This window comes from Artemia franciscana, chromosome 5 (genome assembly GCF_032884065.1).
Source record: "Artemia franciscana chromosome 5, ASM3288406v1, whole genome shotgun sequence".
In the NCBI taxonomy this organism is placed as follows: domain Eukaryota; kingdom Metazoa; phylum Arthropoda; class Branchiopoda; order Anostraca; family Artemiidae; genus Artemia; species Artemia franciscana.
In genome coordinates this window covers 1,078,783-1,104,167 of record NC_088867.1, presented here as the reverse complement: position 1 = coordinate 1,104,167, position 25,385 = coordinate 1,078,783, and the positions used below count along the sequence as shown (strand labels likewise).

General features: G+C 35.1%; 1 protein-coding gene across 8 annotated transcripts in view; it reads left to right on the top strand.

Annotated features, from left to right (window-relative positions):
• The window catches only part of LOC136026848 (rap1 GTPase-activating protein 1-like), a 235,706-nt gene that overhangs the window by 121,603 nt on the left and 88,718 nt on the right, over positions 1-25,385 (top strand). For all 8 annotated transcript variants that reach the window (XM_065703561.1, XM_065703562.1, XM_065703560.1 and 5 more), the window contains one exon: positions 7,807-7,936. In XM_065703561.1, coding sequence (XP_065559633.1) covers positions 7,807-7,936 — 130 coding nt within the window. The remainder of the gene's footprint in view (positions 1-7,806; positions 7,937-25,385) is intronic.

Here is a 25,385-nt window from a genome sequence, read left to right as displayed (position 1 = left end):
GCTATGCACTGCTCAAAGGGCTTTGTTTGCCTCCTGAGAAATCCTCTGGGATTTCATTTCCTCTCGTTAATTCAGCAAAGTCTGTATCTTAGATACTACTTATTGTAAGTTACTGATGTTAATTCGAGCTATATCTTATTTTTGCACACAGTTGACAACCAGTTGAACACTCCTTCTCTATTATGCACTTCTCAAAGAGCTTTGACTGTCTCCTGAGAAATCCCCAGAGATTGAATTTCATTCCGTTCATTCAGCAAAGTTTGTATCTTAGATACTATTTTTGCAATCTACTGACATTAATTCGCTTTATCTCTTCCTTCACAAAGAGTCGAAACCCTCATAATGGAGCAAATATTGATGAAACTAAATAATTTTGTTTTTGTAAATAACTGTTGACGCATCATAAAACCCTTAGGGAGCAAACAGAACTGCATTAGAAAAAAAAATTAGTTCCACAAAGATCCTCCGATTTTATTTATTGCCTAAAATATGTCATATAAAATTGTAACGCAAATATATTAAAAACAGTTAAAATTTTCTAATAAGACAGTGAAAAATAAAAATAAGTTTTGAATAAAACAAAAATTATAATAAAAGTCCAAATATTTTCGCATCCGGATTCCGCATTTTGCATCCAGACACCATTATCAAAGAAAAACAAAAACTAAGAACTGCTACTACTACTACTACTACTACTAGCAGCTCACCGCAGCACCAAGCCACCTGAAGCCAACACAGCTACACAGGCTCCTCCTCTGCCCCGATCTATTCAAATCCTCCCTCTTCACACCCTTCCAGGAAGCCCCCATTTCCTTTAAATCTTTCTTTATGACATCCTTCCACCCCAGACGAGGACGGCCTGCTTTCCGTTTAACCCCTGGACGGTTGGCTGAAAAGGACAATCTTTGGTAATTTTTCATCCTTCATCCACAGAACGTGCCCTAGCCATCTCAGCCTTTCTTTCATTAATGCCATAGAAAGCGGGATTGAACCGCATTTTTCGTACAGCCTACTGTTTGAAATACGGTTAAACGCTTTTTATTCAAACGTGCTTTTTTTTATGTGTAGTGTTTGGGATGTCTTTCTTTACTTGTTTTATTTAGGCTATTTTTTGCGTTGATAAAAGCTTCCAGATGTGGACCTAAAATTTCGGACTTTTATTATTATTTTTGGATAAAAAATTTTTCCACTGCTTTATGAAAATATGCTGCCTATTCTTAATACATTTTCATTACAATTGTAAACATTTCGCATATTTTCTAAAAGTTTCAGAGATTCGTAATCCTTACATATTTTGTTCTTGAGTGGAGGACAGGAAAATCTCTGACCCCCCTCCTTTCTGCCCTAATGAATCCCCGTGAGCAAACCAGATACATACTGCTCTTTTCAGTTACTGACAGTGATTGGTTGTATCTCTTCTGTCACGAACAGGTGACACCTACATAATGGAGTTTATATTGATTAAATCCAATAGAATCTTTTCATCTTTTTAAATAGCAGATGAAGCGTAACTAATATATTTCTCAAAGGTGAAAAATCGATTGTTCTGTGTATCTTTTCTGCTCCATTAGCAGGGAAATTAGGAACATTTGATATCGATACCTATTCAAATAGCAAAACGGAAATGAAATGGAAAGAACTAATTGAGTCAATGCAATAAAAAAAAAAGAAAATGATAAACATTTCTGTGTAATCACTTACATTCCCTGTTAAGTGTCAGTAAAGGTTGGTTCGTGCAGGTAAAATTTCGTGCAAAACCGCACGTCTTACGCAAAATTGACTTGTTGAATTGCTGGCATGCATGGGTCACAACGTGTGAAGTTGTTTTGTGTATTGTAACACATAGCACACAAAGATGCAGTACAATGTAGAATTACGACTTTCTAGTGTTTTAATCTTACCCTCAGCAAAAATGTTCACACATCCCTGTGAGCCACCAAAATGTTGCAGTCTTGTATATTTTCGTCTACCAGGAGGGTTAATCGAAGGGGCATAATTCGGGGGACAGATGAGCAATTGCCCCTGGATTATGAAAAAATCTCATTTTTGGCATTTCTGTTAGAAAACATAAAAAACAAAGCCCCCCCCCTAGATGTCAAAACTACCGCTCTCTATACCTTAGTTTTAAACAAAAATATTGAAAATATCCTTGCCCCCTAAATTTTCTTACCCTGGCTGATGAAACCTCCCATTCTCCAACCCTCCGTTGGTACCCTTAACTGTCATTATGACATCTTGTGTTCTACACTGTCCCCTCCCCTATTGCACTTCCTGGCTGAAAGACCGTGAGTTGGTGATCACCACCCCCGGTTGGGCTCTGAAGTTTCGTGCCGTATCCTCCTTTTTCCTTTTATATTCCACTACGTCTGTTGCCCTCAGTGTGGTCAATAGCAACGTATTTTATGTTAAGAATGTTGATTCAAAATGTTTTTCATCTTTGATTTTGTGATTCACCTCGAATGCTTCAAATCTTTTTACTTCCTTTTAGTATGTATATGAATCAAATGCGAATGGTTTGGTTTAATAAGCTGTTTTTCATGAATACTGTTTTTAACAAATTAAATGAACCAAATTGTAAATTACTTTTCTGCGAGAGTTGAACTAGTTTAAGAGACCAGTCTTGACTTCTTAATTTCGGAACGTTATTGTTATTCTTTTATTGTAACCCAGCAAATTTTTTGGCAGAGCATTTAACCCCTAGCTTATTTAACTGCGCTATATAATCCTAGCAGGAAACTGATGAAGCAGAAGAATCTTGTTGTTGGGTTAGCACTTTTTTGGAACTTGTCAATGTTGCTTTTGTAGAAATAATAGAAATCAAAGAAATTTTTTTTTAAAGAGAAACATTTTCAAATTCATTTGTACTAAATTTTTAAATATTTGAGTAATTTATCGTTAAATTATGGGAGCTTTAACCTGAATAAGCTGCCTTGGCGCATATAAGCTCATATTAGAACGTTTCTGAACTACGTTTTAAAGGGTATCAAACAGTTCGTGGTAACGAACTGTAGTAAGGAGCGACCCGGCTCAATAGTAACCAAAACTCTAAGAAATGGAATTTTGATACCAATAGCTACAGCAAAAGAATCGCATTTTAATGCTGATTTTAAATATATAAGTTTCATCAAGTCATGTTTACGAGCCTGAGAAAATTTGCCTCATTTTAGAAAATAGGGGGAAACACCCCCTAAAAGTCATAGAATCTTAACGAAAATCACACCATCAGATTCAGCGTATCAGAGAACCCTACTGTAGAAGCCAAGCTCATATCTACAAAAATGTGGAATTTTTTATTTTTTGCCAGAAGGCAGATCACGGATGCGTGTTTATTTGTTTGTTTGTTGTTTTTTTTCCCAGGGGTGATCGTATCGACCCAGTGGTCCTAGAATGTTGCAAGAGGGCTCATTCTAACGGAAATGAAAAGTTCTAGTGCCCTTTTTAAGTGACCAAAACAATTGGAGGGCACCTAGGCCCTAGGCACCTAGGCCCACGCTCATTTTTTCTCCAAAGTCAACAGATCAAAATTTTGAGATAGCCATTTTGTTCCGTATGGTCAAAAACCATAATAACTATGTCTTTGGAAATGACTTACTCCCCCACAGTCCCTGGGGAAGGGGCTGTAAGTTACAAACTTCGACCAGTGTTTACATATAATAATGGTTATTGGGAAGTGTACAGTCGTTTTCAGGGGATTTTGTTTTTGGTTTTGGGGGTGGGGTTGAGGGGAGAGGGCTATGTGAGAGGAGCTTTCCTTGGAGAAATATGTCACGGGGGAAGAAAAATTCAATGAAAAGGGCGCAGGATTTTCTAAAATTACTATAAAAAAAAAATATGAAAAAATAAACATGGAAAAGTTTTTTCAATTGAAAGTAAGGAGTAGCATTGAAACTAAAAACGAACAGAGATTATTACGCATATGAGGGGTTCTAAAAATAGTTTAGCATAAAGAGCGAGGTATTTAGGAGGAGATAAATACCTCGCTCTTTATGCTATAGTATTTTTAATAATTTCAACTATTTATTCTACGGCCTTTCTGATTCAGGGGTCATTCTTAAAGAATCGGCACAAAACTTACGATTTAGTGTAAAGAGCGAGGTATTAACGAGGGTACAAACCCCCTCATATACATAATACAAATTTAAGAATATAAAAGTTTGTTACGTAAGTTAATTCTTAAGTTATGTATATTTTTTACTAATAAAAAAATTCGATAAAAATTAAAATTTATAGTTGCCTTTTTGTGTAACCGAAAAATTGCATGGCAACTAGGCCTCCTTCCCCATCCCTTATTTCACAAAATCGTCTGATCAGAACTAAGAGAAAGCCATTTAGCCAAAAAAGGAATTAAAATGTAAATTTAATTTTAATAATTTATGCGTGGAGAGCCAAAAGCAAACATGCATTAATTCAAAAACGTTCAGAAATTACATATAAAAAAAACTAGTTTTTCTAACAGAAAGTAAGGAGCGACATTAAAACTTAAAACGAACAGAAATTACTCCGTATATGAAATGGGTTGTCCCCTCCGCAATCCTTCGCTCTTTACGCTAAATTTTGACTCTTTACCACAATTCTGCTTTTTAAAACAATTAAAAGCTTTAGCATAAAGAGCGAGGGATTGCGGAGGGGACAATCCATTTCATATACGGAGTAATTTCTGTTCGTTTTAAGTTTTAATGTCGCTCCTTACTTTCAGTTAGAAAAACTAGTTTTTTTTATGTATATCATTCTAGGTCTATCTTCCTCTTATTCTTTCCTCTTTGTAACTATATTGAAGTTGAAAGCATTGGCAAAATAGTTTAAAATCTTTAGTATATCGCTAGCTTTTTTTGCCATACTATTATATATCTTCTCATCTTAATGCATTAAATAAAAAAAAAAACAAGTTTTTTTAACTGGAAGTAAGGAGCGACATTAAAACTTAAAACGAACAGGAATTACTTCGTATATGAAAGGGGCTGCTTCCTCATTAACGCCCCGCTCTTTACGCTAAAGTTTGACTCTTTCTCTCAACTCTTCTTTTTAAAACAGTAAAAAACTTTAGCGTAAAGAGCGGGGCGTTGATGAGGAAGCAGCCCCTTTCAAATACGAAGTAATTTCTGTTCGTTTTAAGTTTTAATGTCGCTCCTTACTTTCTGTTAAAAAAAACTTGTTTTTTTATATTTAATTTCTGAACGTTTTTGAATCAATGCATATTTTGATTTTGGGTCTCCGCAGAGGAATAATTTAAACGAAATTTGCACATTTATTTTTTTTGGCTAAATGGCTTTCTCATAATTTTGATCGAATGATTTTGAGAAAAAAAAGAGCGGGGGAGGAAGCCTAGTTGCACTCCGATTTTTTGGTTAATTAAAAAGGCAACTAGAACTTTTAATTTTTTACGAATCTTTTTATTGGTGAAAGATATACGTAACTTATAAATTAGCTCATGTAAAGAACTTTTGTATTCTCATGTTTTCATTACATATCTGAGGGGGTTCGCCTCTTCAGTGCCTCGCTCTTTACACTAAAGCTTAAATTTTGTCCCAATTCATTAATAATGACCCCTGAATCATAAAAGCCGTAGAATAAATAGTAGAAATTACTAAAAATACTTTAGCGTAAAGAGCGAGGTATTAGGAGGAGGTGAGCCCCACATATGGGTAATAATTTCTGTTCGTTTTAAGTTCTAATGCTGCTCCTTACTTCCAGCTGAAAATTTTTTTTTCATATTTATTTTTTCATTGTTTTTTTTTAATAATGCTAGTAAATCCTGCTCTCCCTTCATGGAAATTTTCTTCTCCCATGACAAATTCCTCGATGGAAAGCTCCCCAGCATATCCCCCTCTTCTCAACCCCTCCCCAACCAAAAAATCCTCCTGAAAACGCCTGTACACTTTCCAATAACCATTACTATATGTAAACCCTGGTCTAAGTTTGTAACTTGTAGCCCCTCCCACGGGGATTGTGGGGGAGTAAGTCGTCCCCAAAGACATAGTTATAAGGTTTTTCGACGACACTGAATAAAATGACTATCTCAGAATTTTGATTCATTGACTTTGGGAAAATAATTAGCGTGGGAGGGGGCCAAGGTGCCCTCCTTGGGCACCTTGGTTCTTAAAAGTTGGACTGATTCTTAAAAGAATCAGTCCAACTTTCGGATTGGAAAGTTGATCCAAAGAACCCCCCTCTGAAAAATATAAAAATAGTGGAAGAAGTATGTACTTAGTGGAAAATGAGTACATAGGTAAGGGACCTTTCAAAGTTCACATAAACTTTAAAATTAAGAGGATTGAGAGTTTCCAAAGAGGCTTGTTGCACTTGATATGTCTAAGTCTTGATTGAAAATTAAGCATAGGCAAAAACTCCTTTTTGAATTAAATCCTTTTTTAATAGTTGTTCGGCTCGAACAACTATTAAATCGGCTTACATTGTTCCCAAACGTGGACTCTCATAACCGTCCACCCGGATTCAGACGAAAAGAAAGTCTTCGCCGGATGGGGTGGAAAGAAGTCATGAGAAATGATTTAAAGGAATCGGGAATTCGTGGGAGGAGACAGGAAGTGTAGCTTAGAACAAATTAAGGCACTTAGCAAAGATGTGCGTGATATAGGCCTATACAGTTTTGGAGTGGGGACTCCTCACCGCCATAGAAAAAAAAAATACAACGCTTTCAAGGCAAGAAACAGTTTGCATGCCCCCTTATAAAACATTTTCACAGACCTGCCTCCTTCCCCCTTGTAAAAATTCGTAGTGGGCCTATTAAAAAAAAAAAATATGATTGCTAATTTAGAATCAAGCTAACCCAACTGCTTGTACTTATACTTTTTTTTAGCTTGTACGAAGTCATTTATGATTCTACGGTACTTTTAGATACCCTGGAAAAATTTAGTTAAGTATGAGATCTTTAAGCTGAAAAGTTTCCTTAATAAGAGAAGTCTAACTGGATAATATCAATTTTGAGGCGTCTATTACCGTGTGATATTGCAGCAAATAGAAAAGAAATTATAAAAATAAGTTAATTCCAATTTCAGTTAGTTTTATTAAGTAAGAGTTTATTTTTTCTATTTCTCAGAAATTTTAATACACAGGTAAGGAAATAGGAGGGAAAAAGGGGTTAATAGGAGGAGCAAAAGGGGTTGGATATCAGAGAATTTTGTTAGAAAAGTTTTAGAAAATGTTTGACCTTCGACCTTTTTCTAACTTGTTGAAAGTTTGCTCTGATGCAGAATTTTGAGTCTGTAGAATCAGTGGTTTATGTTCTCGACTTTTAAATTTTGGTTTCTCTTACTTTTTCATATTTTTACTTCCCAAATAAAATTGTGAGGGTCTTATGGTAAGTGTCCGTATCATCTGGCCAATCAGGTGAGGCTATGAAACAGGTAGCTCAAGCCAATATTTTTCTCCGGAGTACTTTCATTATCAGATACCAGTTGGTTTTCGATCATCATTAGAGATGATATGTCGCTGTACCTCACGACTAGGGAGTCGAGCTGAAACTATCAAAACAATTTTTTTGGGGAAGGGGCTGGATGGGCTAGTTTGGGCAAAGGGGATAAAGTGTCTTTTCCCCCTCTTCACAAGAGAGCTGTTGCTTTTTTCTTTTTTTGTGCTCGTCGTCCGATTAATACTAAATATGTTTTTATTACTCAGAGTCTTTCCTTCGTTTATTTACTCCTCTCATATCTTCATTCCTTCATATTTCTTTTTGTTTGTCTTGTACTATGTGTACTGATGTACATGTTTGCTGTGAAACTGAAAATTAATACGCAGCCGGTTCTTCTAGATATTTCTGCTTCCTATGGTTCTCATAAAGTTTATTTTCAGGAAATGACATTGTTGGTATAATTTTCCAGGAAGGCAATACCCCCTTTACACCTGATATGATCACCTCCCATTTTCTGCACGCTTTTATTGTGATCCAGCCAATTAGTGTTCCAGGGTCAAAAAGTGTAAGGTAAGGGACTTTGTAATTCAAAATGTAGTCTATACAAGTAAACTGAATCGTCACAGTTCAAGCTATATGAATGGACCGCGACGGTCCCGCACGTCGCGGGACGTGCTAGCAGTCCAGAACTTTTACTTGATTATTGAGTTGTAGTCTAAAAAGAAATATGGAAAAATGTTTTTTTTATCACACATGTAAGTGAAACCAGAACTGTATAGGATAAACTCTGGGGGCTTCTTTAAGTTGTTTTGGGGTTGGGAGGGGGGCTGCAGCTGCATCCTTGACATTCAGTCGCCTCAGAAGCATATTGAGATAGCGGCTCAAGGATTACAGAAGGGAGAGAACAGCAGTTCAGAATTTTTCAGGTTCAGATTCATTTATTTTTCAATCATATATACATTTAATGTATATATATATATATATATATATATATATATATATATATATATATATATATATATATATATATATATATATATATATATATATATATATATATATATATATATATATATATATTCACATAAAAGTATAAAAATGCAGCGAGCTTCTGAGCTGAGAGGATTTCAAAGGGATGGAGAGGATTGATAATCCTTAGCTTCATTCTTGATGAATCCAATTTAACCACTCAGTCCTATGGATTTCTACTACGATATCCGTCGGAAACTTTCATTTGTTTATTCAGTTTTCGTTTTTTTTTCTTAACACGTTTCCTAAGAAGATTGAACTATAACCGAAACTGTTATATTATTGCTGAACCCATCTCAGTCGCTTCTGAAGTATCTGTTAATAGGCACAACACTGATTGCCACCATTTTTAGACAAAAAAATCGTCAATAAGCCTCATCTAGCGACCAATTTCCAAGTAAACCAGATTCCCAAGATATTACCCAGATGGTTGTATCTAAACTTTTAAAAGAGAACTTTTACTGTATTTTAAGGTAAAAAAAAAGTCTAGCTAGTTTCATAATTTTGTCACAGGTCGATTGGGAGTTGATTTCAGATGGTTTAGCTGGGTAATACTTTCTGATGTTTTTGCTGATCAAAAATTTATCCAATGGACGAGTCAGATTTTGAAGGGAGGGAGCCTTCTCATAATTAAACTGTCTTAACTATGCAGAATTAGACTGCTCAAAATTAAACTGTCCTATGTAAAGAAATATAAAACTCTTTTACTTTTTTTGTTTCCACAATATAACTAGTGTCTATAATTAGCCTGTGACTAGACTAATCTATAACTGGTATATAACTGTCTATAACTTGTCTATAACCATAACTAGTCTATCGTCTATAACCAGTTTATAGCTAGTCTATAATTAATCTATAACTGTCTAATAACTAGTGTCGATAGCTAGTCTATAACTTTTTATACCTAGTCTATAACTAGTCTATAACTGTCTATAGTGCAGCTTTTGTTTTCACAATATAACTAGTTTCTAGAATAAATAAATTTATTTAATTATATAGCTAACCCAGCACTTTAAGTCCCTATGCCTATGCAATGTAAGACGGTTATGATCGTATCATGTTTATGACGATGTTATGAGAACTGTTCAAATCGAACCGATGGTCGTAGAATGTTGCAAGAGGGTTTTTCGAGTAAAAACTGCTAGTTCTAGTGCCCTAATTATTATTTGTAAGTGATTGGAGGATAAAAGGATCCTCTTTTTGCCCTTTTAGTCCTGGTTCTCACAGTTGCGGAACATGATGTTAGATCGGCAATTAGAATAGTTATTCCCAAGACGAAAACTATAATATACACATTTTTTTTTAGATGCAAAGCCTCTGAAATATTTTAAACTAGATGTTAATAATAGCAGTAATTAAATTAAAAAAGAATACTGTCAATGAAAATAAAGAGCGACATTAGAAACCACAAGGAACAGAAATTTCATGTATATCAGGAACTGTCCTTCATAAGTATTATTCTTTTTGCTACAGTTAAAATTTTATATTTTAACTACAGAATTTACACAAGTCCTGCCCTAGACAATTCATAGAGTATCACAGAAAAAAGAACTGAACAAGTTTATCGCGCTAGGACACTTGCCAATGTTTACTTTGCAATTCCTTGTCTCCTAAGAAGTTTCAGAAGTTTAGCAGTTCTGATGATCCCACAACTCGATAAGTACTACTTTTGCAAGGACTCCATTTAGTCTTAACCGGAAAGTAAACTAGTTTTTAGAGCTCTTACTTAGATACAAGTTTGATTCTAGCTCTTCTCTTTTTTCTTATTTTCTTTATCTCTCTGCTCTCTTGTCCGTCTTAATTTTGCTTTACGTAAGTGTTATTTTACTGTACGTTTTATTTTTAATTATGCCTTGCCTTTCTGATGAAAGGCAAGCTTTTAGATGCCAAAAGCTGAAAAGAAGCTTAAGGGAAAATAGAGCCTAGTCGTTCATATACTAAAAGGGGAAAATACTAACTTACGAGAAACCATTGTAGATCAGACAGGATAAAGATAAAAACGGCGGTTTTCCCTCGCTCAGAAAAGAACCGGAGCTCTGAAAATCCTTAAAATGATTTTCGCCTGACTATTAGAAAAGTTGAAAAAAGAGGCAGGTAGCTCTCTTAAACAACTTCTTAATGGCATTAAGATTTCTATTTAAAAGGCATTGACGAAATTTTGTACCTCACAGCATTGATCATCCTGGCTGAGTGGGTTGGTGCGCTGGATTCGGGATCCTTTGTCTGAGAGGGCTAGGGTTCGAATTCTAGTGTACCCAATTATTGAGTTTGGGACGGGGGTTAGGGGCGTGACTCTGTAAGCTCAGCCAGTGTCGACCAAGCTCAAAATGGGTACCTGGAGAAATCTGGGGAAGGTAAAGAGGAAGGGTGTGTGAAAGCACAGGATGTTTGGCCCCTAACCCCCCATTGCACTTCCTGGCTGAAGGGCCAAGAAACGGAGATCAGCACCTCCGGTAGGGACTGTAAAGTCTAATGCCGTATTCTTTACTTTTACCTTTACAGCATTGATCAGTTGATAAGTGATTGGATGGCTCCTATTTTTCCTGTTAAAAAAGTGTTTCTAATACTAGTTAGTTCCCTTTTTGGGATCTCCTCTTCATCCTCATGCTTAAACAGTTGAGAAAATGGTTCAAATGCTTATAATCCTTCATAAGTTTCAAACTAATAATTAAGTACTCAGCTTGAATTTAAGTGGTCAATGCCCATAGTTTCTGGGCAAATATAGTCACACATATTTGCACAAATTATACAAGTTTTCTTCTCAATACATTCAAAACATAATTCAAAAGCTTATTGATTATGACGAGATAATGTTCTACAATCGATTTTTTTTTAATGTTGCGGGTTTTTCTTCTTAAATTTTACTTGACAGCATTCGGTGTATCGTAGTTTCTGACCAGATCGTCTGAAAAACAGTCTTAAAAATGGCTTCTTTCTAAAACATATTCTACCTAATTTGATACCTCATAGTTTCTGGCCATGTATTGTCATACTACCAAAAATGTCACATTATTGAAAAGGACTTATTTTCATATTACCACGGCTAGAAAACAGTTCATGCTTAATCTGCGGTTTTGGCTGATACCTTCCTACTCATGTAGTAGAATTTTTGTGTGTTTAGAAAAAAGTAGGTATAATGTCGTTACTTAGTATAAAGGGACTGATAAGAAGCGAAACCATAAAGGTAGAATAAAAATGCAATTATTTTCTATGTTGTTCTAATTCCCCCAACACATTTATTTTAATTGCTGCAGATAAGACCAGGCGTCTTCTGATTACTTAATAAAGAGAAACAATTTCGAAAGAATAAATTTTTATCTTCAATATCATTTTTCTCCCTGGAAAAATATGGAATGAAGCAGAGACCACCCGGCTATAACTCTTGAACCTGTAATCCAATCTTCGGGCGAATCTTGGTGCAATAAATAATGTTGGAGCCTTCACAGTATCAATTGGAAAGGATAGCTGATATTATGTCATGCATTTTCTTTTCTTTTTTTTCAGTTTAATGGGGGAAAACAATGAAAAGGAATTTGTTTAGGTCGAGGATCAAATTCTTTCTGAATAGGGATTTAACATTATAATATTAATGAAACGCAAGAGGTGTTTTCTGACACACTCCTTAAGCATGTCACTTAGGAGATCATCATAAGACTTACAGCTGTTTTGGTTATGCACCCTTAGATATCAAGCACTCATAAATTATTGGAATTATACTGCTTCTACATTTTTCTGTTCTTAATCTAAATTGACTAGGTCCATCCAGTCTTCTTTTTTTTTTGTAAGCAACAAAACATTGATTACTTAAATGTGTATAAGATCGCGGGTATTTCTTCTGTTAGAAACTGGCCTCCAGTTGTGTTTGATTTCCTTATATTGGAATCACCTGCACATGGCTACCAAATTGACACATTTTGTGTCAAAATGACACAATTTGATGTTGCGTGACACAATGACACATTCAGACGAAATGTTGACACAATCGACGAAAATGACACATTTTTCAATAAAAAATGACACAACCGACAAAAATGACACATTTTTAGAAAAATGACACATTTTTGTCATCCCAGTCTTGATTTTTAAAATGGTAATATAAGAAAAGTAAAATTTCAATTTTCTACCTCCAGAAAAGCTACAAATTAATGGAAGGGAATAGCGCTGCCTAACGGTGGCAGTAGTACACAAACAGTGCAGAATACAGGACAGATGCCATCACCGTATTTAAAATTTAAACCACGCGAAAAAAAAAACAGCCATAGGCGGAAATTTCAAATCAAAATGCACGCTGAATATCTGAACTTGATTGGCTTCTTGATTGAGTATTTGATTTAGCCAACTGGTACGTACTTAATAGTAAAAATTAAACAGCATGCAGTTTACCAAAGCTGTGTGATAAGCAGCAACTCCCATTTTTAGGAGTACAGGAGGGGTATCCAACCTCGGACAAGATTACAAATTGTCATACGAAAAGTCTATTTTCAATTTGCTGTCGGAATTGATTGTCCCTAAAACTTTTATAAATGTAAAATTGACTCGTTGGCCACCCAGATACAAATTCATAGTGTGTAACATTGATTTAATCGAATGTTTCTATTTCTTTCATGGCGTCACAAAAAGGTCATGATCCCAAGATAATAGGATAAGGTTAAGTTTACTCCTTTTTGAACTGATTTGGAAAAGATTACATATTCAAAACTCTAAATAAAGATTTGACAATTAAATATGATACCACTTGTAGCAAAAAAATATGACACATTTTGTGACACATTATGAAATCTGAGATTACACAAAAAGCACATTTTCGGAAAAAATATGACACACTCCTTAAAAAAAATTTGGCAGCCCTGCACCTGCAGATTCTCATGCTTAGAGAGTTTATATGTCTAGCAGATTTTCGTCAGGTATAACTCCATTGCTTAAAGTTCGTGCATCTATTTTAAGTTTCAAATTATTACCCAAATACCCAGAGGTAATATTAGGAGGAGGAGCGAGGAATCACTTGCCTCGGACACAGAAATTTTTCAACTAGGAGCTCTGATCAGTTGACTAGTAAAATCAGGCATACGACGCGATCTGGGTTTATGATTAAACATGGAGGTGTTGTTATTTGGGACTCAATTCCAGAGAGTGTTAAGTGGTCTGAAAACCTCATGTTATTTAAAGTAAGAATAAAAAAAAGTATTTTTTAAATAAATTGGAAATTACATTGGTCCCTAAATTGAGCAGCATATTATTGATTGTAAGTCCAATTTTAGTAATTTTTCTTTGATGAGATAAACACATACCTACCTACCTACCTATAACTCTTCCTGCTTTCTGACTCAAACTTAAATTCGCCTGCTCGGACCTATAGATACTTCGTCAGGCCCAGAGAATTTAGGTCCGAGCATCTATAGGTCCGAGCAGGTGAATTTAAGTTTGAGTCAGAAAGCAGGAAGAGTTATAGGTAGGTAGGTAGGTATGCGTTTATTTCATCAAAGAAAAATTACTAAAGTTGCACTTAAAATCAATAATATGCTGCTCAATTTAGGGACAAATAAATTTTGTGAACAATTCTTATTGGTTCAAATTAACGCTAGCTTCTTGGTATGAGTAAAGGTATGAAGTCATAGAATGAAATTTACTCGCTTACTAGTCATACTTATAAGATCAAAACGGCTCTCTAATTTTCTTACTAATGAAGATGCTCCCTAAAAATAAAGATTAATGCTAATACTGACAAAAATATCGGCCGTCGTATTCTAAATACATTTTTTTGGAAACCAGTTTGACCAATTGGATACGGAAATGTACTTAAACCCATTTCCCGTACATATTCATAAACAAATGAAAAAATAATAATAATAGCACTGGTTGATACATTCAGTGAAAACCAATATTTTTTTGGAGTATTTCCATTCCTTATTTTCTGAACTCAGTTTAAATTCTGAATGGCTCATTCTTTGAAATTTACATTCTTTGAATGTAAAAATTTACACATTTGTTTTGATCGAATTAGTTTCGTTTTTCAGCTCAGAGTTTGCATGCTGTTCTTCGGTATCAGAGCCTGGGCAGCTAATCAGCAGAATAAGTTGAATAAACAACTACACCTTCAAAAGAAAAGCTACGTAAGCTCTTTGGTGCAGTGTGTGTAGCTGATATTATGTCATGCATTTTCTTTTCTTTTTTTTTCAGTTTAATGGGGGAAAACAATGAAAAGGAATTTGTTTAGGTCTAACAAAGGAATTTGTTAGGTACGTACTTAATAGTAAAAATTAAACAGCATGCAGTTTACCAAAGCTGTGTGATAAGCAGCAACTCCCATTTTTAGGAGTACAGGAGGGGTATCCAGCCGCGGACAAGATTACAAATTTCCAGAGATGTCTTTCCTTCAGAATAATCCACCTGGCCTAAAAAGGCACCAAAAAATATGACAAAAATATTAGATTGAAGCTGGTCGAATGGCTTACATATTGAGTTAATAAAAAGCTTAGCCAATGAAGCCGATCAAACAGTTCGTGGTAACGAACTGTAGTAAGGAGCGACCCGGCTCGATAGTAACCAAAACTCTAAAAAAACTGAATTTTGATATCAATAGCTACATCAAAAGAATTGCATTTTAATACTGATTTTAAATATATAGGTTTCATCAAGTTTAGTCTTACCCATCAAAAGTTACGAGCCTGAGAAAATTTGCCTTATTTAAGAAAATAGGGGGAAACACCCCCTAAAAGTCGTAGAATTAACGAAAATGACACCATCAGATTCAGCGTATCAGAGAACCCTACTGTAGAAGTTTCAAGCTCCTATCTACAAAAATGTGGAATTTTGTATTTTTTGCCAGAAGACAAATCACGGGTGCGTGTTTATTTATTTGTTTGTTTGTTGTTTTTTTTCCTTTTCCCAGGGGTCATCGTATCGACCAAGTGGCCCTAGAATGTCACAAGAGGGCTCATTCTAACGGAAATGAAAAGTTCTAATGTCCTTTTTAAGTGACCAAAAAAATTGGAGGGCATCTAGGCCCCCTCCCACGCTCATTTTTTCCCAAAGTCAACGGATCAAAATTTGAGATAGCTATTTTGTTTCAGATAGTCAAAAACCATAATAAGTATGTCTTTGGGGATGATTTAATCCCCCACAGTCCCTGGGGGAGGGGCTGCAAGTTACAAACTTTGACCAGTGTTTACATATAGTAATGGTTATTGGGAAGTGTACAGACGTTTTCAGGGGGATTTTATTTTGTTTGGGGGTGGGGCTGAGGGGAGGGGGCTATGTTGGAGGATCTTTCCTTGGAGGAATCTGTCATGGGGGAAGAAAAATTCAATGAAAAGGGCGCAGGATTTTCTAGCATTACTATAAGAAAACAATGAAAAATAAATATGAAAACGTTTTTTCAAATGAAAGGAAGGAGTAGCATTGAAACTTAAAACGAACAGAGATTATTACGCATATGAGGGGTTCTAAAAATACTTTAGCATAAAGAGCGAGGTATTTAGGAGAAGATAAATACCTCGCTCTTTATGCTAAAGTATTTTTAGTAATTTCAACTATTTATTCTACGGCTTTCTGATTCAGGGGTCATTCTTAAAGAATTGGGACAAAACTTACGATTTAGTGTAAAAAGCAAGGTATTAACGAGGGTACAAACCCCCTCGTATACATAATAAAAATATAAGATTATGAAAGTTTGTTACGTAAGTTAACTCTTAAGTTACGTATATTTTTTACTAATAAAAACGTTCGTTAAAAATTTAAAATTTCTAGTTGCCTTTCTAAGTAACCGAAAAATTGGAGGGCAACTAGGCCTCCTTCTCCACCCCTTATTTCTCAAAATCGTCTGATCAAATATAAAGGAAAGCCATTTAGCCAAAAAAAGAATTAATATACAAATTTCATTTTAATAATTTATGTGCGGAAAGCCAAAACCAAACATGCATTAATTCAAAAACGTTCAGAAATTAAATAAAAAAAAAACTAATTTTTTTAGCTGAAAATAAGGAGCGATATTAAAACTTAAAACGAACAGAAATTACTCCGTATATGAAATGGATTGTCCTCTCCGCAATCCCTCGCTCTTTACGCTAAAGTTTGACTCTTTGCCACGATTCTACTTTTTAAAACAATTAATAGCTTTAGCGTAAAGAGCGAGGGATTGCGGAGGGGACAACCCGTTTCATATACGGAGTAATTTCTGTTCGTTTTAAGTTTTAATGTCGCTCCTTACTTTCAGCTAAAAAAATTAGTTTTTTTTTATTTAATTACGTATAGAGCCGATTACGATTACGACGTCATACGAAAAGTCTATTTTCAATTTGCTGTCGGAATCGATTGTCCCTAAAACTTTTATAAATGTAAACTTGCCTCGTTGGCCGCCCAGACACAAATTCATAGTGTGTAACATTAATTTAATCGAATGTTTCTATTTCTTTCATGACGTCACAAAAAGGTCATGATCCCAAGATAATAGGATAAGGTTAAGTTTACTCCTTTTTGAACTGATTTGGAAAAGATTACATATTCAAAACTCTAAATAAATATTTGACAATTAAATATGATACCACTCGTAGCAAAAAAATATGACACATTTTGTGACACATTATGGAATCTGAGATGACACAAAAAGCACATTTTCGGAAAAAATATGACACACTCCTTAAAAAAAAATTTGGCAGCCCTGCACCTGCAGATTCTCATGCTTGGAGAGTTTGTATGTCTAGCAGATTTTCGTCAGGTATAACTCCATTGCTGAAAGTTCGTGCATCTATTTTAAGTTTCAAATTATTACTCAAATACCCAGAGGTGGTATTAGGAGGAGGAGCGAGGAATCACTTGCCTCGGACACAGAAATTTTTCAACTAGGAGCTCTGATCAGTTGACTAGTGAAATCAGGCATACAACGCGATCTGGGTTTATGATTAAACATGGAGGTGTTGTTATTTGGGACTCAATTCCAGAGATTGTTAGGTGGTCTGAAAACCTCATTTTATTTAAAGTAAGAATAAAAAGGTATTTTTTAAATAAATTGGAAATTATATTGGTCCCTAAATTGAGCAGCATATTATTGATTCTAAGTGCAATTTTAGTAATTTTTCTTTGATGAAATAAACGCATACCTACCTACCTACCTATAACTCTTCCTGCTTTCTGACTCAAACTTAAATTCGCCTGCTCGGACCTATAGTTACTTCGTCAGGCCCAGAGAATTTACTGGTACCGAGATTTAGCTAGCACTGATTTGAGCCAATCATATTTTGGTAGAATTTGCTGATTGGCTGAAAAATTTCGTAAACAATTCTTATTGGTTCAGATTAACGCTAGCTTCTTGGTATGAGTAAGGGTATAAAGTCATAGAATGAAATTTACTCGCTTACTAGTCATACTTATAAGATCAAACGGCTGTCTAATTTTCTTACTAATGAAGATGCTCCCTAAAAATAAAGATTAATGCTAAGACTGACAAAAATATCGGCCGTCGTATTCTAAATACATTTTTTTGGAAACCAGTTTGACCAATTGGATACGGAAATGTACTTAAACCCATTTCCCGTACATATTCATAAACAAATGAAAAAATAATAATAATAGCACTAACCCTGACGTATTTTCCCAAGATGGTTGATACATTCAGTGAAAACCAATATTTTTTTGGAGTATGTCCATTCCTTATTTTCTGAACTCAGTTTAAATTCTGAATGGCTCATTCTTTGAAATAGCTTTTAAAACTTGGCGATAGCCGTTCAAAGCTGTAATGCATTTACTGTCAGGGTATAATAATGTCACTTTAATTAGGTAATTAGTATTACTGTACAAACGTTACCTAAAAACTAGTCTTACTTTCCATAAAACGTTAATGCACCGAGAACAGTAAATTTGAAATCTGATTGTTTGAAGTCTGATTTTCTGATTGATCAAGTGGAAATTTACACAACTATATATATGTTACCGTGAATGTCCGAAGTCTGGGTAATGCCGACATTTACCAGTGAATGTCCCAAATTCCTTTTTTTTGTGCTTGAATTCAATTAGCTTTGCGATTCAGCTTTTTCAGTCTTATGTAAGCTATTATGGTAAAAATTAAAGTTAGGTTAAGTTACGCTAATTTACGTTATGTTAGGTTAAATTTGGCTATAAATATCAGGAACGGGTTAGAAACGTAACTTAACCTAACCCAACCTAACCTAACCTGTCACAAACAAACCTTGCATTAAACTGAAAAAGTTGGCTGGCAACGCTGACTAAATCCAAGAACAAAAAATGTATTTCGGATATATACCGTTGAATGTGGACATTCAAGAATATTAGACATTCACGGTAACATATGCATTTAAAAATTAGGAAAAATTGAGAATTTAATTTATTAATGTTAAAAACTTCGATGTGCAGTTTTTCAGTTTTTGGTTTTAGTAGGTATCAAACTAAAAAAAAACAAACAAACAAAAAAACCGTGGTTGAAGAATCAGCAAAAAATATTCTCAAAATATGTGGCACCAAGCACCTTAAATAGTGAAGCTGCACCTTTAAGGTGCAGTAATTTTTGGGAATCTACAAATTGTGAATATTTGAATTTTTCTAGACGAAATGTATTGTCAGATTTAAATAGACTTATTACATTTACTTATTTATTTTCACGGTTTCAACATGGTAACACTGACGAAAATGTGGTTCTGCCCTAAAAACTTCATAGGGTTGCAATAACCAAAAGATATTCATTAGAAAATCGTGATTTTCAGTTATGAATAGACTAAGATGCATTTGGGGGGAGGGGCGAAGGTTCGTCTTTAAAATGGTACTCAAGGAGAAGCAAATTTATTCTTTGCTCAGATAAAATTTTTCAGGCAGGAAATATTTTCCAAAACCTTCGCCAGCGATTTATTCCCTTTATTTAGTGACGAAGGAATTTCATGGAGCCATATGTAGATATGTTCAAGAATATGAATATGACTAACTTCTAATATCACTGCTATTTTTATCAAAATAAAAATGTTATTATTGTAAAAACATTAATAATAGAAGCCAAAAAGTAACAATAAGATCAACCCTATTAAAGAAGATGAAAAGTTTTGGCGCTAAACCTCGTTTTCAAGACAAAATAACCGCAATTCAAACCCGCGATAAAAGAAAATGCGTTTTCAAATGCTAAAAGTGCGTGTAACCCTGATAATCATAATTTTGATTTTCTTGAGGATATCTACAAATGATGCCATCAAATCTGCTTCGTGACTCAACAAACAAATTGCTCCGAGCAATATTTTGCAATTTATGTACCTGTATTTAGAGGTGTAGGGAGGAGGATAATTTTCTGACCAAATAAAGAGAAGTCGCTGGTATGCACGTACTTTTATTATTCCATCATTCATTTCCTTTTTTGCGGCTTCAGACTGCGGTTATATTGTCTTGAAAATGAAGTCTAGTACCATAACGATTCTTCTTGATTAATAAGCTTGCAAAAGTGAGAAAACCTGTAAATAGTTTCCTATAAAAGAAAAAAGTTCTATATTCAGTTTTGGTTTTCCTTTTTGCCTTTTTTCCTCTCCTTCTTCCACCACGAAGCTGATAACCAGCTGAAGCATATTCTTCCTTCAAAACTATCCTTTTTACTTCTTTTTCTCAAACGGATGCATTTATCTGCTTCTTTGTTTTTGTAGCAATATTTCTATCCAAAATTCTGAAGTCTTACTGTAGAAAAAACTTAGGACCTGGTCCTTCCTTAGATTTTATTTCAGATTTTGATTTTGATTTAGCCCTTCTATGTGACCTTTTTGTAAAACGCATTTTGCCATAGACAATGACGCCAATTCCCCAAAATGTATGGAAGGGGATCAATATATTTTTCAGAATGTATAGAAAAAAAATTTTCTATTTTTTTTTCGGTGAAAATACCGAAAAAAGCACTAATCCGGATCTAGGGTGGAGGGGACAAAATTTAGGTGACAAATTCTCCTTCCTACCCCCTTTCTATTGGCACCACTGACTGTAGTAAGCTTTGGGTAAAGCAAGGGTCTCGCCAAACAGCATTATTTCGCGACATGCATTTTCACTTTGCCTCATAATTGCATCTTTCATCTGTCAGTTGGGAACTGTCCGTTACTTTACTTTCATATAACTTTTGTTCTTAAGATTGAATGACTTCCAATTAAGAGATGACCTGAACATCCCTTTTTCTACTAGCTGTTATGGAAACCTTGGTTTAACTGTGGACCTCCAAGGGTCCACTGAACAAAACACTTTTATCTATCTGTGGATCGCTTCAATGGTGCCAATTCATGACAAATTGGGGGGAGGTGCAAAATGTATTTTTCAAAATCTAGGAGGGGAGAGTTTTGTTGTTTTTCATTTGAGTAGCAACAAATTTAAGAAGGGGGTCAAATTCTTCCTCCCCCCTCTGCCCCCGACCGGTTCCACTGGAGTCTTGACTTTAAGTTTAAAGAAAATGCGATGTGATGTAAAGTAACCACAAGCAATGATAGATTTTTTCGATGTTAAAAGTTATCTTGATTTTAGAAAGAAGTTACTCTTCCTGGGCTACCATTTCAGGAAAGTAGGGAAGCTGTCCCAGTATTTCCCTTTTTTTATTCCATTACCCTCTCTAAGGCTTATTTAAGCTTTTCTTGCAACTTCGGGAGAGGCAACTTGTAAGCGTCCCTAGTTATTCTCCTTTGCAGCATTCTTTATTCAGCTTGCCATCTGGCGTTTTTACAGCTAGTGCGAATGTAAAATACGAACTGAGGTAGGAGACAAATTTATAAAAAACAGCATACGGGTGAAAATATTCTTACTGCTGGAGGGGTAGGGCAAATAAGTGTAGACGAAAGCTATAGCGTAAGTTAGACATAGGAAAGCGTATAAATAAATTTGCTTGTCTTTGCACATTTTGTATAAGGTTCTTGCAGAGTAACACCGCTGTTTTTCTTTGGTTGTGTAGAAATGTGTGCCTACTTCGAGGTATTGCTCATCAGCTCTGCAGACTACTTCGACTGCTGTAAATTAATATGCAACAGAAAACTCTCGATTCTTTACTCTTTAACAAAAATCAATAAACTGTACTCTCAGTTATGATAGTGGATTTCAACTCATGACTGGAAGATGATCAAGTCAAACCACAGGTCTAAGGTGATTGAGAAACTGTACAGTTCGTTACTAGGTGTATGGATCAGGAGTTTGAGTGAAGATATAAATGTAATTTCGACTTTTCCTGAGTCTAGAGCTCAAGACTTTTCTAGAGCCCGCTGTCATGATGACTTGTTTAGTCCGAGTCCGGATACTGACCGACAAAACACAACCAACGCTTGTCCTTCACCTTGTTAGGTTAACTATAGTGAGTAAATATTATATGAAGAGGTCATCGTCAAGAATTGACATTTCCTTTTCTGCTTTATGAATTGTTTTATGCAGTAGACATTTCCCATACAATAAAACCCAGTGAAAGAATCGAACTCTTATCTGGCATATATTATTTTTGCACCATTTTCGTCAATCTTTTAAAAAGTGGTATGGGTACTAGTGGAATATTTCTGTCTAAGATTGATCTGAAAACTTTCTCTATTTACGAAAAATGGGAAAAAACTGTAAAGTTCCAAAAACAACTGGAAAAAATGTCATATAGTCGTTATCAGGGGGAGCTCTAAAGGATATATCCTGGCAAAATTTGATAATTATGGCCTGAAAATGAACACTTTTGACATTGCAACTCACTGTCCTCTCCAAGATGAATCCTATGTTATAGCCCTCTAAAAGCTTAGCTGTGTACACCTACCAACGTTTCAATAATTAGGTATGTCAGGGAATGTTATAATGAAGGCTATGTGTATTCGACAACTATTAAGAGATTGAATGTGGGTATATATTCCATTAACTAATAGCAAGTTTAAACAGTAACTAAAGTTGAATACTGGCGGCTGAATTCATACTTGAACACCAATTTACACACAGTAAATGACACCATTTTAGCAGAAAGTTCACTTCTAATCACAACCAGTATTTCGAATGACAGTAAAAAGGGATATGAGCTATTTTCTTTACAACAAAAGATCATTTTCAGCAAAAACTTTAGCTTCAAAAAGACCGATAAGACAATTAGAAGAGGGATGGTTGCTGGGAAAAAAAGGAAAGAAATAAGTTAAAGAAAACTAGTGAAATTACCTAAAGTTGTCATATTTTAAGGAGCATATTTTAGTGACCGAAACTCTAAAAAACGGTATTCTGATATCAACAGAAATATCAAAAGAATTTACTTATTATGCTGACTTCAAATAAATAAGATACATTAAGTTTAGTATTACCCATCAAAGGCTACGAGCCTGAGAAAATTTGCCTGTTTTCGAAAAAGGGGTGAAACACCCCCTAAATGTCAAGGAATCTTTTCACACCGTCTGGTTCAGTGTATCCGAGAACCCGGCTGTAGAAGTTTCAAGCTTCCATCTGCAAAAATGTGGAATTTTTTATTTTTTTGCCAGAAGAAACATCACGGATGCGTGTTTTTTTTTTGCTTTTTTTTTGTATTCCCCAGGGACGATCGCATCGAACCAATAGTCCTAGAATATCGGGAATGGGTTCATTCAAACAGAAATTAAAATTTCTAGTACCCTTTTTTAGTGACCAAAGAGATTGGAGGGTAACTAATCCCCCTCCCACGCTCCACTTTTAATCGAAGTCGTCTGATTAGCATTTTACGATTTCCATTTTGTTCTAGTTCAGTAGCTATGCCTATGGGGATAACATGACCCCTCATAGCTCCTGAAGAAAGGTATGTAGGTCATGAAATTTGGCCATGGTTTTCCATATAGTATTTGTTATAGGTGAATATACTGACATTTTTCGGGAGGGATAGAATTTTCTGTTGGTGGAATTTATTGTGGGGAAAATCTTCCATGAGGAGGAAAGTTATCGGGTAGTGGACTTTCAAGGGAAATTTCACACTGGGGGATTTTCAAGAATTTCTAGACGAAATTTATTTTTGTCTTACTTTCTCTTTTTATTTGTTTTACTTTCTCTTTACCGATTCAATTTTACGTGTGGAGATGTTATGGGGATTGTCTGGGTGGAACATTTTTACCGGGTTGGTATTGTCTAGAGTATCATCCCGTAGGGGGAGGGTCCACTAGAGAAATTCTCCATAAGGGAGTTTTCCACGGGAAAAATTCTCAAGAGTTTTTTTTGCGGGAACAACTGTCTACTGGAGATATTTGTGGGGAAATTTTTCCACGGAGGAGGGGATTTCCGGCAGAATTTAAAAACAATAGTAAATTGAAGTCCTTTTCAAGTGAAAGTGAGCTAAGAAAAGTTTTCATCCATAATTCTCCACAAGAAATATTTCGGGTGGAATTTTCAGCTAGAATGGAATTGTCAGAGGGGAAATGTTACTGGCAGGGAGGGGGGATACTTTGCGTAAGTAGAACCTTCCATGGAGGGATTTTCCATACAGGGAAGGAATTTTCCACGGAGGGGAGCCAATTTCCCAGCATTATTGGAAAACGACCAGAAATTAAACATAAAAAAACAAGTTTTTTCAACTGAAAGTAAGGAGCAATGTCAAAACTTAAAACGAAAAGAAATTATTACTTATATGAGATGGGGTTGTCCCCTCCTCAGTACCTTGGTCTTTACGCTAAAGTTTGACTTTTTGTTCCAATTCCTTAAGAACGACTTCCGAAACACGGGAGTCGTTAGCTAGAATAATAAGCTTTTTAAAAGTTCTAAAAAAAACTTTAGTGCAAAGACCGAGGTAATGAGGAGGAGGAAACAACCGTCATATACGTAATAATTTCTCTCTATTTTAAGTTTGATGTTGGTCCTTGCTTACATTTGAAAAAAAACCTGTTTTTATCTTATTTAATCAAACAGTTCGTTTGTAAGTAAGGAGCGACCCGGCTCAATAGTAATTGAAACTCTAAAAAATGGATTTTGATCGATTTTAATTTTACCCATGGAAAGTTACAAGCCTAAGAATATTTGCCTTATTTCCAAAAAAGGGGGAAACACTCCCTAAAAGACATAAAATCTTAATGAAAATCACACCATAAGATTCAGCATATGGGAGAACCCTACCACAGAGATTTTAAGTTACTATCTGCAAAAATGTGGAATTATATATTTCTTGACAGAAGAAAGATCATGGATACGTGTTTATTTATTTTTTTCATTTTTGTTTTATTTCCCAGAAGTGATAGTATTGAACCATTGGTCCTAGAATATTGCGAAAGGTCTCATTCAAATGGAAATTAAAAGTTCTAGTGCCCTTTTTAAGTGACCAAAAAATTTTGAGGGCATCTTGGCTCCCTCCCACGCTAATTTTTTCCCAAGGTCTCCCGATCAAAATTTTGAGATAACCATTTTGTTCAGCATAGTCGAAAGATCTAATAACTATGTCTTTGAGGATGACTTATTCCCCCTCAGTCTCCAGGGGAAGGGCTGCAATTTGTTAACTTTACCCATTGTTTACATATAGTATAGGTTATTGAGAAGTATACAGACATTTTCAGGGAGGTTTCTTCTGGTGGTAGGGGGAGGTATTGGGAGAGGGTTTTGCGTAGGAGGATAGATCCATGGAGGATTTTTTCATGGGGAAAAGAGAATTTTTAACGAAGAGGGTGCCAGATTTCCCACGATAATTTAAGAAACAATCAGAAATTAAATTAAAAAAAAATCAACTGAAGCATGGAGCAACATTACTTCATCCTTAGTGGCCAATAAGCGTCATTAGTCCGACATATATGTCCTTTTTCTTACTGCCTAAAGGCAGCCACACGCGAATAGATATCAAACGAGAGTTAGAATTATTTCTGGCATGATATTCTTTTGGTTTATTCTGTTGCTTAAAAATGGTTTAATAATGCGTAGATTAAACTGACAATTATTCCTGACCATTATAGCCTGGGGGCTACAGATATATCGATAACGCCAGAAGCTTTCTAATGGGGATATTTTATCTTTTTTTCGCATTTTATTGACGGCTACATACAAATGAATAAGAACTGAAAGTCATTCCTATAAGGCTTACTTTCACTTTTCG